This window comes from Patiria miniata, unplaced genomic scaffold (assembly GCF_015706575.1).
Source record: "Patiria miniata isolate m_02_andy unplaced genomic scaffold, ASM1570657v1 HiC_scaffold_9, whole genome shotgun sequence".
NCBI classification, from domain to species: domain Eukaryota; kingdom Metazoa; phylum Echinodermata; class Asteroidea; order Valvatida; family Asterinidae; genus Patiria; species Patiria miniata.
This window is the reverse complement of record NW_024037076.1, coordinates 2,156,693-2,177,494: the sequence shown is the minus strand read 5'-3', so window position 1 is coordinate 2,177,494 and position 20,802 is coordinate 2,156,693. Positions and strand designations below refer to the sequence as shown.

Genomic DNA, 20,802 nt, shown 5'->3' with positions numbered 1-20,802 from the left:
ATGCACCATTTGGTGTTTTGACATCTGCCAAACATTTAACAAATACAATATGTGTACAGATTCATGATCATGTCATTGTAAAAAGTTGTTCCATGTGGTGACACCACACTATCGTGTCATACATTGATCTATTACACATTGCACATGTGGGTAATGCAACATTATGAAAAGAAGTGTAACGTCCGCGACAGACTTAATCATCCATGATATCTAATTAATGATTCAGAGAAATGATCCAAAACTCCTAGTCTGTAATCTCCTTGACCATTACTAGATGATGGATGTATAAGATGTGAATAAATTATTGTCAGGTTTATTCACTGAACTCTTAAAAGCTCTGTCACTGACATGTTACGCTGGAATTGCCAATGTAGGGCTAGCAAACGAAACCAATACTGCAAAGATAATCTCTAGTTTGCATGAAAACACATTTTCCAGTCATTTTCAGTCGTGAACTAATGGCTATCTAAGCCACTACAGAACGTGCATGCAATTACAAGACATGTTCATGCAAGTCGAAATTCGCCAAGGGTTTGCAAATTCGCCGAGGGTTTGAAAATTCGCCAAGGGGTTTATTACTCATAAGCTTAATCGAAAGATAAGAGAGCGAACGATTTTGAAAGTTTCCCCCCGAGGGGAACGACCGGTATTATGCAAGTTTAATTTAGGAGTTTTCCCCGATGGCTGTATCCTGGTTATGGAAAACACAGAATACATAAATAATTCATATACAGTATAAAGCACCAGATTTTTTGTTGTTCTGGCAATGCTTTGGTGACTAAAACAACTACACGTAATTCTAAGAGGTTTCAAACACGGGAGACGGAATTTCTCAAAATCATGTTGCAAAGAGAGTGTTTTAGAAGCTTGCTTTATAGCAATGGTTGTAATGTCACGTGTACGTGCACGTACTCGTACACGTGTACACTAGGCCTGGGCGAGTATTGGATTGTCCTACTCGACTAGTCGCAAAGAAATCACTGGCGAGTAGTCGAGTACTCGTGAGTAATTAACCAAATTCGTATAAAAGCAGAAAAATGACATTATACGTTAGTATGATGGGAAGTTTAAATACCAGCAAATAGCGTGCAAGTTACGCCACATTCTGCAGCACTGAGATGTCCTTACTGTGCAACGTTTAGAGTAATTTACTTGAATTTTTTTTGTTTAACGTATGGAATCCGAGGGAGAGAGAGGTGGAGGGAGTGATTCCCTGTTTGCAGGGGACGTATTAAGCCGTGAACCCTAAATCCTAAATTGCTACTCGTGAGTACCTGCTTCTACTCGCGCCGGGACGAGTACTTGAGTAGATGAAAAACCACGAGTAGAGCAACGAGTAGCATAAACTACTCGCCAGTACTCAAGTAATCGAGTTACTCGCCCAGCGGTAGTAGGTACCATTAGGAAGGACACGAATATGGCTCAGCAAAAAGTTGCATATTATTTAGATTGACTATATTGGGCTGTTATTCGTCGAGCAAACACTAGGTACACTTGATTGTAAATGTACCTGTAACGAGAATCTCACAATAAAATACTGCATTGGGGATATCAAAATTGAAGTATTTCAACATAACCTCATAAAACACTGATAAAATTGGCAACGAGCAGCATACATGTACTTCTCCGGCACGGGCATCATTTTTAATAATCCTTACTTTCTGCGTGCACCTACGTGCTGTGTTTGCCTGGGCACTTCAAGTGCAGTGCACACAGCTCTAATTTCGTTCGGTCACGCCCGATTACACGACAATCACGGCACCGGTTCCTATTACAAAACCAGCAGGCAAAAACAAACAGTGCCCGCAAGCCACCAAAACAACCATATGTGCCGAGCACGTCCTTGTTTTTTTTCTCAAAATACCATGTCAAAAACTTTAAATCAAACAAAAGCTTGCAGTTGTTGATCGTCATCGTGCTCACTGCTTTTTTGTTTTGTTTGTTATTATAATTTTTTTTTTATGATTTTTTTTTGACAATTTTTTTTTTAATGCATCACTACGCCCAAACCCCAAACTGTACCATGGCTTGCAGTTCTTGATCAGCATTTTGTAATAAATCTTGTACAAGCTTAGCAACTTTTTTTTTTGTTCTCTGTAATGGTATATCTGCAGGCCGAATGACACCAATACATGTACATGGTTCGGACATGTACCGTATAACGTTCAGTGACCCACAGGCAAAGCACGAAGATTTTTCCAATTTCCGGTGTTCAATCAATCATATTGCTTTTGCTGCCCGCATAATGCGGCCGAGGCGATGAAACACAACGTGCAGAGTCTACCGTTCTTGAGGGTGCATGTACAAAAGCAGAATGCAAATACACAACAAAAAAATTCGCCAGGGTTGGCGACTTGTACTCGGGGCGCCGGGGAAAATTGGGGTTAGATACTGTACGTCAGCGCGCCTGGAACCAATGAATAAATTTGATATAAAGATATCTGCACACATATGGACACAAAAAAAACCTGCTGGAAAAATTGACAGAATGATCTATATATCTTGCATGTGGCACAGCCAATTTTGAGCTTTGCACTTTACCATGTTTACAGTGTAAAATATGACTGGGCCCAATCCTTTTGATCGGACAAATATGGTATATGTAACCGTTGGAAAATGTCTGATAACTTTAAAACTGGCATTCAAGAACAAACTACATGTACTATTTTTTTTATAGTGGTGGGAGAAATCAGACATTTCAAAATCCGGTTATCCTATTTTTTTCAAACCGAATAACGGTTATCCGATTTCACCGGTAGTTCCCATCCAGCTCACAGTCATGCCAACAAAAAGTGACGAGTGAGGTGCCGCATGCAATGCCCTGCCAATGACTGGGTATAGTTGGCAGGATTCAATGACCACTGGGCCTTTACAAAAACACTCCAGAGCTGTAATGTTGAAAACACGGATGGGAACTCTCTGATATTAAGTCCAATGGGCAGGCTATTCATACTAAATCAAGAAGACCACAGCAAGTGAATCAGAGACCATGAAGCAAATTGGAGGATGTTCCAGTTGATTTCTTAAGCCTGTGTCACAAAAAAATGGAAGGCTAATAATTTTTTAAGCTTGGTTTAAATATCCAGTTTCTGAAATCAGAACCTAATAGTGGAATTCAACTGAATGTTGAAAAATCCAGGTTTAAATCTCACCACTAATTTTTCAGCGCAGTGTTTGCATTTAGCATGAAATCACTGCCTCCCACTTGAATTAAAAATGGGTAAGTAAAAGGCGGAACGCACTTTGTACATACTCAGTGTTTTGATTGCGGCCTTCGTTCCCAACGACCGCAACCGACAAGGGAAATCAACTCTCGCCCGTCCAGGGGCTGATTAAGTCTGTCGCCCCGCGACAACGCGATTATTGCCGGGAAGAATATATAAGGGGTATGGAAAGCGTGTCGCGTTGAAATCAAAGTGATTTGATTGCCGTGCACACGCCCTGGAGGGTTGCCCGGTGTCGTTACGCCATGAACTTTCAGAGCAAAAAAAGAAAGGAAAAAACCGGAGGGCAAAAAGAAAGAGACCAAAAAAGAAAGAAAGAAAAATTAATTGCTGAATTGGGTGTTTTGGGATTACGACTTCCATCTTTGCTACTGGTGTGCTGTAGTGAGATGTCGTAGCCAGAACTATAATGCCCGATTCAGCGTCATGTTTCCGCAATTCCATCTAAAAAAAAACATTTACCCAATACTTTTGGACTGATTTTGTTTTCAAAGTGATTATGCCATTTTTATAATGTGTTTTACTTTTAAGGCAGTTTAATTCACATTATAACAAGTTTTGTGAATATTTATTGTTGTTTGGCCAAATGTTTTTTTTTTTTTTTTTTAAATCAGCGGTAAAATTATTGTTGAATTCCAAAGGGAATTTTTTAGGGGAGGGGCTTAGGAGAATCCTGGGGGAGGGGACTGGCGACCTTGTTTGTTTGTCTGTCTCATTGAAAATATCTTAACGTTTGTATTGCTAGACAAACAGCAATTTAAAAACAAAATCTATTTTCCCGGTGAAACACAGAAATACCACAGAAACAGCAAATATAAGCCGTCAGGAAAAATATATTCCAGAAATGTCCAATGGACCAAATCTAGCGATTGAAGTGAGAGCATAGTGCTTTCTTTGACAGAAGTGAAGCAACGCTCTAGTGGTTTTCCACACTGCCGATCGTTATTTTACATCACGCTCCATTTGGTGTTTACGATTTGACTCAGTCAATTGTGAATTTTGATGTACCGATAGTCATCCATTACTATTTTGCTTTTCTTTCAAAATGTACGACAATAAAAGAGAGTTTTCTTGTACATAACTTGGCTTGGACCTTTCTTAAAGACGAGGCGCGTGCACATTTTGGTGACCTACATTGTACTGGTCGAAGGAGCCCGAAGTGAGTGCGTACTACCTGAGGTCAACTCACGCGAGCCTGGTGCCACCGCAGAAAATGGCAGTCACCAGATTAGTCTATAAAATTGCAACCTGCTACAATTAAGTCGGAAAATGCCGTTTTGCAGTACACTTGGGCAAAGCCAAAATTTGAAATGGTACTTTTTTTGTTTTCAGGTGAAGCTCAATCTGTAACCCCTGTTCCACCTTTCCGAGTTGTTTCTGTTCTATCAAACATCTTTAAAACCCCTTTTCATCCTGCTTTATTAGTTGAGTGTTCATTCACTGTTACACAACAACGGCATTTTTAAATGCCATTTTCTCAAAAACTACTTCTACAATTTACTTGGTCGTTGTAATTTCCTTCAGTACCCCCAAGTTTTACATTCCATTAGAAAGCTCTTGTTCTGCAGAATCCAGAAATAGAAATATCTCAATTCTTAAAAATTCTGACTTTATGCTTATATTTGTTTGCGACAGGACACAATTGGGTCAAAGTACATGTATGTTGTTTCATAATGCCGTGCTAATCTGCTTGGTAATCTCGGAATGAGCCGTAAATTTTGTTTTCCATTTCAACGCAAGTGGAGTGACAACGATCAGCGGTATAATCAGCGTTGCCATCAGGGTTACATTTGTTTCTTGTCTCTCGACACGGGATGCATAAATAAAAATCTAATTAATATGGCCACGACAAATATAAAACCTCTCAATAATTTGATTTAATTTGTAGCCATGGTAGCTGGATGTGGGTGTAAAAAATAAAAGGAAAATGCAACAACAAAAAAGAAAACAAAAAAGAAGTCAACTACCGTACAATTATGCAACGTCTAATTAGCCATGCCCTGCTGTCCTTAACGTACTCCCAAGCTAAATTAGAAATTTCTAGGTCAAGGAAAACCGAATGCGGCTCAATTATTCATGCAACGAGGGATTTTTTTTATGCAACCAAGGTGAAGTTAATTAAATGAAAATCATGATAAAAAATAGTCCTCAGGGTCTCCGTAAAGGGTTAAGGGAAAATTCCTTAATTATTAAATTACGCTGCAGCCGTGCGTTGCTGGAATATCTCAAGTTCGTAGTCTTTTGTAAAACGCGCTCAATGTGAAGGGTACGTGTTGTAACTCCTGCAAAATTAGAATTTTGTGCATGTTTTGCAATTAAAGATGCTGTGCTACTACAGGAATACTGTACTACTTTAAAGATTCATCCACTTATTACAATAGATTCCTTCTCCAAAAAATATTCACTTTCGAATGAGACATCGACCCCCAAAAAATCAGCCAATATGAGCTTTGGTTGGAATAGAACATATAAGTTGAAAATTATTAACAGAAAAAAAAGTGAATCTGTTAATAGAGCACAGGAACGCAACTTAAGAAGAGAGTGTTCTCAATTTATTGACATACAGTGTGAATCAGAAAAAAGCAGGCCCGGACAAATCTTCATGTGAGACTAAATTTTGTTTGTGTTTTTTTCATGCTGTTGATGTTGTTTATTGCCTGTGGGAAAATAAACTGAATTGGTTGAAAACTTTTCAAGCCATGACTAGAAACTAGAGCTCCATAAAATCGCAATTTACACTTTTTGCGGCATTGAAAAAAACAGCATGAAAACACACAAACAAAATTTAGTCTCACCTGAATATTTGTTTAGATTGAGGGCCTATGACAGCTGATTTGTCCGGGCCCGCTTTTTCTGGGATGCACTGTACACCTACATATATATGAGAAATTCAGCTTACTAGTGGACTGCATTTAGCTTGGAATTTCTTAAAATGCAAATAAAAATTACGGCAGAGAGAGAGATTTCCTTTACCACTGGCAAACACAAGTAGGCCGACTGATTGTTTTTTTTAAAACCCTGGAAAAAAAGTTCATAATATTACAGCTGGAGTGTTTTGACCTCAATTACTGGTACCCGGAACTTATCAAATTACAGCACTTGGGTTAGCCGGTAACCGAAGGCCACCACCACATCGTGACTGCACGCTTTTTGGTATCCATTTCATGTCCTAGTTCTGGCGATAGAATATTGGGAAAAATTGTATTCACCGGCAGACTTTGAAACATGGACTAGATCGCAGGCTGTTTTTTTTTTTTCCTCTTCCACGAAAAAAACCCAAACTTTTCAGGAATCGAATTTCAACCAAAATTGAATTACTTGTATTTATCTTTCAAGTTGGGAGCTTGCCAGAAAAAAAAAAGATTATTGCTGAAATTGGAACAAAAAATAAACGTTCGCCAGTGGAAATAATTACTGATTTTATCTCAAATCAAATTCCTCTGCAGTTACAATCAATTACAAATCAATCTGAATTTGTAGTTACTTGTTTTTGTTATTCTTTCAAGCTGCAACTACCCGTGGAAAAATCAATTTAAAATCATTTAAATTGGAAGTAAAATATCGTCTGCAAGCAGAACTGTGAAATTGTCCTACTATTATTGATCTGTAATGAAAATCAAGTACAAATTAGTTGACCAAAGTTTGTACTACTAACAATTTGAAAACATCATCAATTTTTCCAGTTATTACTTGTTTACACAACTAAAACTCTATTACATGTCTACATGTATATATTTTTTTCGCTTTAAATTTTATATCTCTGTTTAGTAGCTTTGCCAAATTGGGCCAAGCTCTCCGCACTTTTTGAAAAAGATCCAACTCGATTTTAATACACCCTTAATAATGATTAATGATCGCACTTAATTTTCTTACAAAATAATGCCACGATACACTCTACGCCATACTGCATGGATCCACTTGTGAATGAAAAATTTCCTCAAAATTATACACAACGCCCGTTAGAGCCCGAGTAGTGTTAATGCAAGCGCCAACACAAGTGGTTTTCTTTTTTTTTCTCTCTTTTTCTATTCTATCAACTGCCGACTGGAATTTAATAAACCAAAATGCCGAACGAGCTTCTTTTTTTTTTAAATTCCGGTACGAGTATTTGCTTGGGTAAACACATGTATGTGTTGTCGTAGCATTCGTGGGTCGCACTCACAGCATGTACGTAATCCATTAACCGGTCGGTGGCGTCGGTACCCGTGCATTAAGCCTGCTTAAGGGTCTCCGGGTACCCATTAAGTTGACCACATTACAGCCGTTCTGGATGTAATCACGCTATGACGACATATTAAATTTTTGGCCGCCAGTTTGTGGGAACACATCTGCAAATGCTGTTGCACTTTTTTTCCGGCCGTAAATAATTCAGACATTTTAAGTAAAGTAATTTGAATAAACTCTTGCGGAAATAAAATGAACATGTGTAATTATGCAGGCCATGTAAATTATGCCTTACAATAGACGATGTGTTTTGCACTAACATTTCTTGAAGATCTCACTGTTTTACAACACAATGAACAAAATGGGGAAATGCATTGATCGCCTGGAAACTCTCAACACGTTATGTGTAAGAAATAACCACCTCACTTAAAAATGCGCAAGTAAGCACGTACCGAGCCTTGTCACGCATAACGAATATATACATGCACACAGCAATATCAAGCTTCATTAGTTTGCAACCCATTCATGCTCACATCCTTGTTATAAACAACAGGTTTGAAAACAACAGTAATTCACATTATTACTTGGTTATGCACACATGACTCCCTGTGGCTGATGAGTTTGTAAAGACCTATGCTGCCATAGCAACAGCGGCCATGTTTGTTTTTCTGCGCAGTGGGCAGACGTTTAGGAGTTTCCTGGGCCACTGAGCACAAACGGATGCACAGAAAATATTTGTTTAGCAAGAACCGGTAACCAGACAAAATGCCATGACTTGCAACTGTTTCACAGCCGATTTTTGCTTTAAACAGCAAACTACCTTCCTTGCTTGCTTAGCCGGTCTTTTAATTAGACACTACAAAATTGTAAATGCTTTTACAATAGGCCGGTGCCTTAAATGGTGTCACCTGCCACATAGTGATCTTCACCAATTGTGCAGGGAACTACACAAATATGGCCGCTCTCTGAATTACACAAGAAAGGCTCTACATGTACTGCAGATATTCATGATATTCAGTAGATGGTGTGTGATCAGTCGACACCTATCAATAAGGAACCCTGGAAAATACACACATTATAAACCCCCCCCCCCCCCAGCGAGATATTAATTAGCAGTGGCCTGACACACTTACATGTAGTCCGTCTGCATATTTGCATAGAAGTACTCTTTGGCGTTGCATATGTACTCCTTGGCCGTCTCGCGGGCTGAGGCCACATAGTCTTTGGCCCGGCCCAGCATGTCCGTAAAATCGTCCATTGCCTGAAGTCCCTCAACCTCAGACGCCGGCATCGATGTATCTTGGCAAACGGAGCTTGCTTTCCCAAAGGAAGGAACAGCTTTTGAGCAAATTTGTTCCCGGAGCGAAAAACACACTTGGCAAGAATTCAGAGAAGAGTTTGTTTGTTTAGAAGTTGGTGAACATGCTCACGTACATTTTTCTCCAGTTCCTTCAGACAAGATAATTTTGATCATTTTCATCATCGGAGAAATCTGTTATGAACGGTGTTCACTCCAGTTTTAAAAAAAAGTCGGTAGAAAAACTTGCACATCACAAATTGAATGGTATAAAAGTATAAAAAGGAAACGATCAACACGATGGAAAGATAAGAATGCTGACTTGTTTTTTTTTCCCCAACGGGGAAAGATGACACCACACTTTTTTTGGCCAAGATGCTCTCTAAGCGGTCTTATTTCCTGGGAGAGTATTTATGATGTGGCCAGCTCGTTCCCTCTCATGATGGCTAAAAAAAGAAGGAAAAAAGGCCATCAACTCCGAGATACTTCAAAACGCTCCACAATTTGGTGTGACATAAACAAGGACCCGTGCTCCCTTATCCAAAACCTGAAGAGTTCTCCTCCAAGAACTGACAAAAAATAATCTCAAATGCCGTTTTTTGCCTTGAGGATTCGTCAAAAAAATCCAGTTGTTGTGACATCGAAAGGTGTAAATGCTTGTATCAACCCACACAGTGGTAGTGTGATGTCAGTTTCAACAACACGTTTGTCGTGTAGAATGATGTGGATTTTTCAACTCATTCTGCAATATCCGATGATGCTTGAGCAGAACTCTCCAAGAATTGCACAAGGAATCCAAGCAGCAACTGAAGACACGAAGCTAGCTATGTGAACCACACATCTCCATCGTGTATATAATTCCCCTGCTTGTGCATCAACCCCCGGCGTGTGCCAATGCAAACGTCCGCCTCGCTTCCCTGTGAAAGGTCTTTCTGCCGACTGCCTCCTGTTTCCCCACACGACGGCGGGTAATAGGAGGAGCTACGAGCTTGGAGATGCTCGTGTGAGGAGGCTGGCTGATCAATCCTGCCATGCAAATTAAACAATCGGAGAGCGGAGCAGAGGCAGGCAGTACGTCAAGACGAGATGGACGTCGTGAGTGGGGCAGTGCGGCTGCGCCAGATGGGTCTTCTTTTTTTGTAAAAATCAATACAAGAGTTGGCAACCAAGGCCGGGCTTGACTATTACGCTACGGCCAAGCCGCGGTCTTAAGTGTAGTGTGGCTGATTATGACGTCGGGTCAATGGGAGTGGGTAGACTTCGCCTAGTCCCACCACCTCTTAAAATGAGTTGGCTTGTATTTTTCAATTGGTGCTGATGAGGGCGCATTGAAGTTAGACTTGACTAAGTCTAACAGAGTCTCAATTTTCTGGAGTTAGGGGGAAAATGGCAGGTGGTCCATGCTGTCAAATAGGGTCTACATTTCAGACTTGAGCCAGTCTGCCAATTGCTTGATTATTCTGCAATAGGTGATGGGTTGGTAGGACTTCAATTCTGCAAGTCCAATCTGATCTTGTTGCTGATTTCTGTTTGTTTGTTTGTTTGTTTGTATGTTTGAGGTTTGTGAGGCCATCATTAAGTTTTTCTTTTTCTTTAATTTTTAAAATTTGTCTACTTGAAATGTAACGAAAAATATTTACAATTTTTTACAGAGACCATTGTACATACTTTTCACTGTATCTATGTACATGTACCGGTACATGCGTATACCAATTTTAAAAGGTCCTTCTAAAATTCCTTCAATCAACAAAGAGAGGTTTAGCAAAAGACGAATGCATTCTGTCCCCACTTTAACACCTCCGTAAAAGAAACAAATGAATCAATTAATCAACGGGACATGCTGTTCTGTGGGGCAGGCTTCACACGTCATTTGATGAGGAATTTGAAGGGGCTGGACAATTAACAACGACTCTAACGTTAGGCTTAGGGTTGAAATCAAGCCGTGGGTGGTTTCTTGTTTGTGCTTCTGGGGACCAATTCGTCGAGCTGCAGAAATGTTCTAAGCACAGATATTATTTGTTTGGCAAAAACATGGATATCACCATTTTGAAAATCCTGATTAGTTGCCGAGTTGAAAAAATAAAAGCATTTTCGTGTCACTGCAATTTTTACTTGTCGATTCATGCTCAGTCAATGAGTTTATAACTAGATCAAGACCGGGAATAACAACACACAGAACTTTGAGAATTTAGTAATAGTGCTTATTTTTTAAACTGGGAATGCTTTCTTGAAAAGGAACATCATAATTGGCTTCGATTTTCAAACCACATGAGCCAATTCCAAAGACAATGATATTGAGAAAAAGGAAGAAAAAAAATGTATAATGTGTAAACGAATTTCCAGAATTTAATGTTTTGTTTCTTTAATTTCCCTTTTTCAATTATGAGATATATTGATATTGAGATACCGGTATTTTGCAACATCCTTTATTATGTTTTGCGCACATTCTAACACAGAGACACATTTTAACACAGTGTATATGTACATTGTACCGTATATATATTTGAATCTTTGGCAATTTACAAGAAATAGGCCTATTTGCCAGAATATAAATCCGACCCTTTTGTCATTTAACTTTGCAGAATTTAAAATGATCAGCATTTTAGATTGACCCAATTGTAACCTAAAAAACACTCTCTTGTTTGCCCAACAGCGGCACTAAAAGGGGTCTTGAAGAAAACGGGTTGCTACAGCAACCCATCCTAATGAATGAAACCGGATCGACGTAAGCCGGTGCCGACCACACAGCCGACCGAAAGACGATCGTGTCGCTGCGGCCAATCGCGCATTGGGATGGAAACTCGACTATCTAAGGACCAAAAATAACCTGGCAAATTACTGTGTCTGGTGTTCGATTTAATGAAGTGGGTTATTAGCAGTTTTGTTCCCCTTTTGTTACTTATTTTACTAAGAAATAATCATGTAGGGTAGCACACAATGAATTTGGATTAACCTAATATTGACTATTTAGAAAACACAATGCATGTGTAAAAACTTTCATTACGGTACACGTGATCTTTCAACTTCATGTACGTATTTCAGGGTTTGGACCACATTTTAATTTCCTTGCAAATTTGAAGGATTGTGAAAAGTCGGTTGGTAAAAACTCAGTTGACACGCCTGCCTACATAATCATGATAATGTTGAGAACAGTTTAGAAAACATTTGCACATGTTAATGTTATATGTATTTGTGACAAAAAAACAAACAAACATTGTATACATTGTATGTACACTGTACATCGTTTACAACATATAATGGAACATACATTTCTGCAGTCACACTGTTCCTCATGTACTCTTAAAATACAATATACATTGTAATTTTTTGTTGCAAAATTGCTGTAAATGTCTCCTTTTTTTGCTGGAGTTTCTTTCTTAGTGATTTCCACTTTCTTTATAAAGACTCCCATCAAAGCATTAACAGCACTTCTATGTTCTTTTGAATTTGATCAAGTAAACAAAATTTTGATTAATTAAAAAAAAAAAAAAAATCTTGAATTTGTTGTCAACATTTCTCTGCCTTTTGCCTTTTTACTGCCAGGATTCCGAGTCCGTGCTTTGACACAAAAGGCATCAAATGCAAAACCAACGTTCTACCGTCTGGCAAAAGGACAAGGGCCAAACGAATGTTCTTTTGAACAGAACCTGAAATCCGAAACCCGATCGGAACAAATCCCCAAAGAAATGTTGACAGCCTCAAATACTGCCCAACGAAAGGCTTGAAAGCGGGGTAAATAGGACGCTTTATTTAGAGGTACGGGAAAAAAGCAAACAAGAAAAAAAAAGAAAAAAAAGAAGACGATCTCACAAATGCATCTGAGAGCTGGCCGGCAGTCGGCAAAAATTTGCGGCAGGCAGGAGACTAAAGTGCACCGCTTCCCCCTGATGGAGAAACGTCGCTGACTGTTCCATTAAAAATCAATTAATTCTCTTCGGAGTGTCCTTGAAACATAGGCAACGCAAAGCATGAGGCAATTTTCCACCGACTCAATTTCTTTACCGAGAACTTAATAGGTAAGTGCATTCTGGTTACAATCTTGGATGACTCGCATGCACATGTATAGTCCTATAAGTGTGTTTTATATTTTCTGGCGTTTAAAAAAATTATGAAAACTTGTCTCCCTGCCTCGAAGCATTTTGTAAAATTTGACTCAAATTTGACTCAAAGTATATAAGTGCGTAAACAAGTCCCTTGATAAACAAAAGAGGGATTCATTTCCTTAGCCAACTTAACTATGCCTTGTTTAATCGTGTGCTTCATAACTTTCACATAATCCACTTAAGCTAAGACATCATTGAAAATGCACAGACAGCTTCCTATAATTAGCCTCAAAACTCGTCACTTCGTCGGCCGTTTCTTAGAAACAAGTAAAACAGGTGAGCACCTTATCAAATAACGAGATGCAATTCTTAATTTATTCGGATCTCTTGTTTTGACCCCGGGAAAATAAAAGGTGTTAATGGCTGAGAGCGATGAGCTGTTGCCTGAATTACAAACGAATCTCGGTATGAATATTTGATCAGCGGATTTAACAGAACGGTTTCAAAGAAATTGCACGTTCTTACGTCAATTGCAGTACGAACACGCTTTGCTGTATGCTCAGAAATTTAAAGCTCTTGCTTCTTAAAGCACTTCTTCCGTTATTTTTAGATTTAAAATAGGGACGCATGTATAAATAGTATATACATGCACAAAACCATCTTTGTTGTTTTTCGGCCGTTCCAGAGGTTTTCCCTCACAAACACGACAAAGCAATTTCGTGTAAATTTCACCTGCGCAAGATTTCATTCCCCCAAAACAAATACCGCTTGCACGTTTGACATTTGGCGAGACAGAGCGCCACAGAAATCTGATCAAATTTGCAATGCGCCGACATGCATTCAATGTACAAAGCTCTTTTGTTGGAGGGGAAAACCCACAGAGGGAGCTAACTCAATTTTCCAGGTTGTGGCGACAGGAATAGTAATAACGGCACTGATTTGGCACGTTGAACAATTCAAAGGACACTTCAACGGTTCTGTTTTCCTCGCTTGACATGCTAATTTTTATTTCTAGAAAACTGTTTGCCTCGATGGCCGAGTAGAGGTTGACGACATACATGTTCATTGCTTCAGGTGGCCTGCCTATGGACACAAGATGCAACATCAATAAAGTGGCCAGCCCATGGACACAAGATGCAACATCAGTAAAGTGGCCTGTCTATGGACACAAGATGCAACGTCAGTAAAGTGTCCAGCCCATGGACACAAGATGCAACATCAGTATAGTGGCCTGTCTATGGACACAAGATGCAACGTCAGTAAAGTGGCCTGTCTATGGACACAAGATGCAACATCAGTAAAGTGGCCTGTCTATGGACACAAGATGCAACGTCAGTAAAGTGGCCTGTCTATGGACACAAGATGCAACAACAGTAAAGTGTCCAGCCTATGGACACAAGATGCAACATCAGTAAAGTGGCCTGTCTATGGACACAAGATGCAACATCAGTAAAGTGTCCAGCCTATGGACACAAGATGCAACATCAGTAAAGTGGCCTGTCTAAGGACACAAAATGCAACATCAGTAAAGTGTCCAGCCTATGGACACAAGATGAATCTTCAGAAATGTTTGAAGCTTACAAAAGAATCCCAATTCTCTAGCCATATTTAGAATCATTTCAGACTCAGCATCTGGACGACGTCAACTAGAAAATAACACTAAAACTCAACAAGGTGTACATGTAGTGTGATTCATTTTGTTCTGAAAAGACGAAGAAAAATCTAACAAGACAAATGAGCCAGGCTATCAAATGACACAAGCTTCATCAGAGATGAATGAAATATGAGGCGGCACGCTGACTCATAAAGGCTTTTGTTTTATTTGGATATAATGAAGGTCGTTATTTATCTTAGATTTGTTCCACTCAACAGTCCATCTGTCTCTCTCTCCAGTCGGATGGGACCACTGTGGATGACGCAAAGCTGAGTGTTTCTGTAACTATAATTTTAAAAAGATTGGCATTGGAGCTTTCATGTGAAATCCAATTTCTGCTATATGGTGTTGTACAAGATGGACATGTACATATGTACACACGGCAGTGAGAGTTATTAATTTTTTAAAGAACTGTTTTCATGGAAAAAAAACCTGACCACAGTTGCTTCTTTTCACAACTGTTTTAAAATGGAAGATTTTGAAGGTTGCACGCTGCTGAGATTTTTGACAAAATTGTACTTTCAGGTCAGTTTATCTTATAGATTTCTTGCTGCACTAAAAGTGAAAAAAAAAAATGAAGCAATCGTGTCTCAACAATTCTCTCAAACTCTGTGAAAATTTATGCGGAATTTGTCTCGTTCCTGCCTCGCGGCAGTGAAAGTTAATCTATCTGAAGCTTGTACTTGGAGAGAGCTCGCCTGAAGCGAGTATAAAGTAAAGACGCTCAGGCCAGATCAAGCTGGGTTACGGCCGATGCATGCTAATCAAGAACAGGCGAAACTGAAGCTGACTTGTAGAAAAAGTGGGTTAGGGTGATGCGCGTGCTCTGAAATGTACGAGGCTGGAGAATTGGAGATTGACAACGGCCTTGGACAGGTTAAGTCAGAGAATTATCATCCACTGATGTGATCGTAGGATAAAAAAGGAAAAAGATGAGATTCGGTGGACGGGGTACTGCATAAATTCACGGCTCAGCTCGCTAGAGTGCAGAATCCAACTGCTATACAGGTAGTTGGAAATTCTGGGCTAATATTAAGCATACTGTCTCATTCTATAAATTTGACATCTGACATCTTTTGCTTGTAAACTCCGTTGCACTCCTTAATGCAGTCATCCTCCAAGAGTGATTATGAATAGCAAACTACCTACAAAAATGTATCTAACAAAAAAATTGTTCATTCTGAATGATACTTGAGCGGCAAATTACAAAGTTCACGTACTTGTACCATGGTAACAGAGACAGGAAAAATATCACACTTGTGGACCCTAAATTCATAGAATGAGCTTGGCAGGAATGTTCCCGTACATGTATTTTCCAAAGCCTCCAATGTAAAGGAACCAAACATTCTTTTACTGCTACTTTCAAGGAGCAACAAGCCAAATGTTTTGTGGATATTTACCCCACCGGTACTATCCCGAACTCTACCAATTAAATTCACCCAAACCTCCTGGTGGATTTTTGAAGGATCTACGGTAGGGAGAATTAGAGATCATGATTCCATAAATCTTGACAAAATGAATAGAAAAAAAAGACATCTTCTTGGAAAAGATCTGCCATTACTCTTTTTACAATCACCCAAAGTCTCATTCTGGAGACTTCTACCGGTATCCCTCACGGGCAAAATGTCCACGACCATACGCTTTTTGACAAACCTGCGCGAGGACGCGCATCCAATTTGATGTATGCTTCCGGCGTGTTTCCGGAATTTGTCTGGACTGAAACCATATTCCTCGTTCTTTTTCTCCAGGCTGGGTGACACTTGAGAGTGTACATATCCCGCCGTACGGAGGCTAGCGACAGGAAAGGGTGTGATATTCTCGACTTCGGAAAAATAAATGCCAAGGAGCTGTCGAGCTGTCGATTACAGAACGAGATATCGCCTCAGTAATGCCCATGGATACGATGCTCTTTTCAAAGTTCGCGGATAAAACATCTCACAATTTTTGTTTTCCCCTCTACGACATGAATGACGTTTGGAGACTACTTTAGTGACAGAAATAGGGCAGAGAAGATCGAAGCAATCTCTCTTGGTGGTAGATGGCTGCATCATTGCAGACAAGTGTTCGAACCACTCGGTGTACGAGTGTTTAGACGTCTGCACTAGTCGTGGGTTCGAGTCCCACCCGAGTCAGCTTGTCAAATTTTTTTTCGCCCAAGCCCTGGGACAGCACTGAATATGTGCTTAAAAAATTACATCAGCGAAGAGCGAAAAACCCGATATTGACAAAAAAAATTCTTTGCACTTTTGATAAACTATTTATAATAAATAGATAAAAATTTTGCATATGTAAAATCAACACTACATGTACATGCGTACATGATTGTAATTTAAACTTGCCTTCAGGCAAAACACAGACGAAAACTTCACAATTTTTTTACAGTACAAGGAACAAAGTACCAGTAGTAATTCTTAGCATTTTTCAATTTGAAACAAAATGGCCAGTGACGTTAATCGCAGTTGTCAAGGAAACCACGGAACTCTTGTTTTTAAGAGACGGGGTTACAAGTACCTCAATAACAATAAAATATTGAAGATATGCCATCTTTATTAATGGCATTGTTAAAAATAGATTTTTTATCTATAAAAGCGAGACAAATTGAGGCATTGTCTATCACAAGCACATGGCGCAGAAAAGATGTTGATATGCTTGCAAGTTGAAATCAACATTTGCAGCAATTCAGAACCTGTCTAATGTGTCCACTCTCCATCCATTCATTTTCACTCCATTCAATCACACATGGGTCTCGCAGCAAAACCCTCAGTAATGTGGCCGAGTTCTATTTATAAATACCACTTATCTGCAGGTGTTATAGCCAACCTGTTTATCAATCTGCAGGCGTTTTGTAATGAATATGTCTTTGTTTAAACAAAAATCCAGGATATTAAGGTTCCTGTAGGAACTCCACATCGCTCCCAACACGAAGCTTCGTCATACAATTTGTTTTTTCTTTTTTCGCTTGCCACTCGTCATTGCAATTTCCGGTTCTGGGAGCTCAGAAGCAAAGCAAATACTGGTTGCCTTTCGACGCCGCAAACTAAACTGGCACATACGAGCACATGTTGAGTTGATATCATTAGAGCGAAATGTATACGTGTGTAGGAGGAATGCTGGTGTCATATGAAATTTTGACTCATGAAATCTGGTCTCTTTTACCTTTTATGGATTCTAACCCTTACATGGATGGAACTGAGAATTTAAAAATGAGGACATTCCAAACCATGCAAGACTTTGTACAGTGTTTTTTCAATTTGTAATGGTATTCACGAGAAGCAAAAACGAGGAACACATGTGACCTGTCACTTTCGTAATTACCGGTATCTCCACTTAGGCATGCCCAATACAAACAAGAAGTCTGTATTCATAGTCCAAATTTCATAATACACTGGCTTAATGTTGTCCTAAACCTTGATGTACAATGTACATGTACATGTAGTCTAAAAATCAGTTTCATTTGAAGGTAGAGTATAGACCATTTGTAATTTGTGCATTTTTGAACAAAAGTGCTCAAAATCTAAAGATGGATGCTTAATAACTAAACCTGATGACTTTTTGGCTCTGTGAATGCTGTATATTTCGAGAAAACAGAACAAACATCAACACAATATTTTGGATCTCGATTTCAATTCCAAAGTTGCCGAGTCGTATTTTGAATTGCACCCTCCCGTGACACAATCCGAAAATCGGCCTTTGGAACATGATTCTCATTCAGCCGGCTGTCACTCATTCACGGATTCGCCCAATTGCAAACCAACTACAAAATTAGAACCTATGGGACGGATTCACAGCAATTTCCAAAAATGTGTCACTTGACATACCTTTGGAAATGACTTCTTTTGTTGCTTTATTCAAAATGACAGCACGCCAGAAGGAATAATTTCACAGGGAGTTTTAGTGCCATTACTATCTTTAGCTAACCCTAACAGTCCTGAATCCTCCAAATTCAATACGATTTTGCACACCCCAGGGGAGTTAGGGTTAAACCAATTAAGTCCCCCCCCACCATAAAAAAATATCTCATTAGCAAATCATCAGTTGAGCTACTGACTACACGCACACATGCCTTACAATGTAATTAATTATTTACAACGACAATTAATACACTAATCCGTTGGTATCAAGCTTGCACGCAAACGCTCAATGCCATTTTCGACCAATATAGGAAGTGGACAATTTCAGAATGGTTGCGAACTGTTTGCGCATGCAATGCCACTGCAAATATGGCTTCTAAATGTCCAAAAGCCAAACTAATCTACATGTACAATGTACATTGTAACTACACACATGTAGGGTCGTTAGTTACCGTTACATGTAGTTTCGATATATGGGTCATTCTATAAATTGAGGGTCCAAAGTGTGACATTTTTCCTGTCCTGTTACCTTGGTTACTTTGTAATTTGCCATTCAAGTATCACTAAGAATGACTTCAAATGATTGTTTTATTTGTTGGGTAGGTAGTTTGCTATTCATTATCACTCTTGGAGGACGACTGCATTAATTAAGGAGTGCATCAGAATTAAAGAATCATAGAGGTCAGATGTAACAGCGACAGGAAACAAAGTGAACCCCTAATTTTAATCAAATGACCCATGTGTGCAATATACATGTACCGGTACATGTATGATGTTCACTCATGTATTGTACATTAAGCCAAAAAAAATACTAAGTCAGTCTCTGGTCAGCGCGCGCGTCGATTTTAACCATGCGCGTCAATCTTTTTTTTTTTCCAAAATGTTCCGCGGTAGCTCCAACAGCGCCCTCTGTTGCCGCACCCCCTCAATTTTTTTTACCAAAGAGCACCAAGGAATGGGATATTGCGCCACGGCAAATGATCGAGAGCACCAAGGTAAATTATGGAGGACACCAATGTACATGAGGATACCAAAAAAAGCAAAATAGTACCCCACCTTGTCTGTACAATCCAAGCTTGAAGAAGAAAAAAAAAAAAGCAAAAAAAAAAAAAAAGCCGCGTCGCCGCGTCAATTCCAAAACTTTGGTCTGACCAGAGACCGAATATTTTGTTTGTTTGGCCTTATGGCACATAATCTGTGTGTAAAATACAGAAACACAAGCTGACAACAGAGGGCAGTATACAAATTGAATGGAAATATCTGACGTGCATGCAAGGAAAGCCTGTCTGGAAGTGGCCACAAGAGGGGGCTATTCAGGTACACCACACCATACAACCCAAAGACACTACACATGGTGACAACATTCACTAATTTGTACTGCACATCTACACATCGTCAAATCGTCACATACACTAAGACGATTTGAAACAAAACGAAAGTTTGCAGGGGAGAATTAAAAAAAGGAATTACAATTTGTTTTCCCCCAAAGAAATTTCAAAGCTTTAATTTTCACCGTTGCAAGAATTTTTCTGAAATAGTCAACATCTGTGGAGGTTCTTGAAACCACGGCTTGGTCTCTAACTTTGGCACCATTTCTAGTCCTGAAGCCAAAGCTGGAAGTCAAATCCGAGGTTTCAAAAACTCCATGGATAAAAAAAAAGTGACTGTACTTACTTGTACCAACATAAAAAGGCCACAGCTATGCCGAGTACACCGACAGCTACGCAGCCACAGACGATTACTGGGGGGAAAAATGATCAAAACTTCATAATTAGGATAAATAATGCAATAATTATTATGACAAGGGGGGGGGGGGTGATGGGCGGAGCTAGGCAGGGGTTGGGGAGGGTGCACATGGGTCGCATACAGCGATTTGTCGTGACAGCAAAGGCATTTTTCCAATAAATAATACCTAAGGAGATATGACTACATTATCCTGTAAACTACCTAGCCCTCCTACTGTTTGATCAGTCACAGACAGTCAACAAATTTCTTCCACTTCCTCTGCCACGCATTTGTACACAGGCTAGTAAAAAACAGTCAGATCACATTCATGTAAACACTGTGACTAGTCAAATTCAGTCAACAGACAAAACAGGTAACTGGTACATGTACGGTAGGTTCAGCTGGCATATCAATCACCTCCAGTCAAAGCATGGCTATATCAAAGAAACAAGAGAATTCTGAACTGTCAAAAACAGTACTTGATTGATTTTGACTGCTGTGATGGTGCCTGAATTTGCCAGGGAGAGAGGGAGGATTTTAATTACAAAGATGCAATTTTCCCCCTTTTTTCATTGTATGTGTATACTTCTCGAATTTGGCAACCCAGTTTCAACAAAACAGACCAAATCACCTCAATTGCTATACAACAGCCATTCTGGATTCTTGGACTTTCCTCTTTTCCCGAGACTGCTAAATTGATGCCCTCACAGGAAAACTTTAATTGCTTCGCAGATTAATAATATCACTCCCACCGGTCGACCAACTGACGTTTTTCCCACGGCTGTTCCGCCACGTGCACTCGCTCCCACTGAAACTCACCAATGTCTCCTCTGGGTCCCCAGAT

At 39.5% G+C, this 20,802-nt stretch overlaps 1 protein-coding gene across 1 annotated transcript in view; it reads right to left on the bottom strand.

The window, feature by feature from the left end:
• Nucleotides 1-20,802, bottom strand: part of LOC119720132 — a 66,229-nt gene that overhangs the window by 18,154 nt on the left and 27,273 nt on the right. Inside the window, exon 4 of the mRNA XM_038189687.1 lies at nt 19,908-19,974. Within this exon, the coding sequence (XP_038045615.1) occupies nt 19,908-19,974 (67 nt within the window). The remainder of the gene's footprint in view (nt 1-19,907; nt 19,975-20,802) is intronic.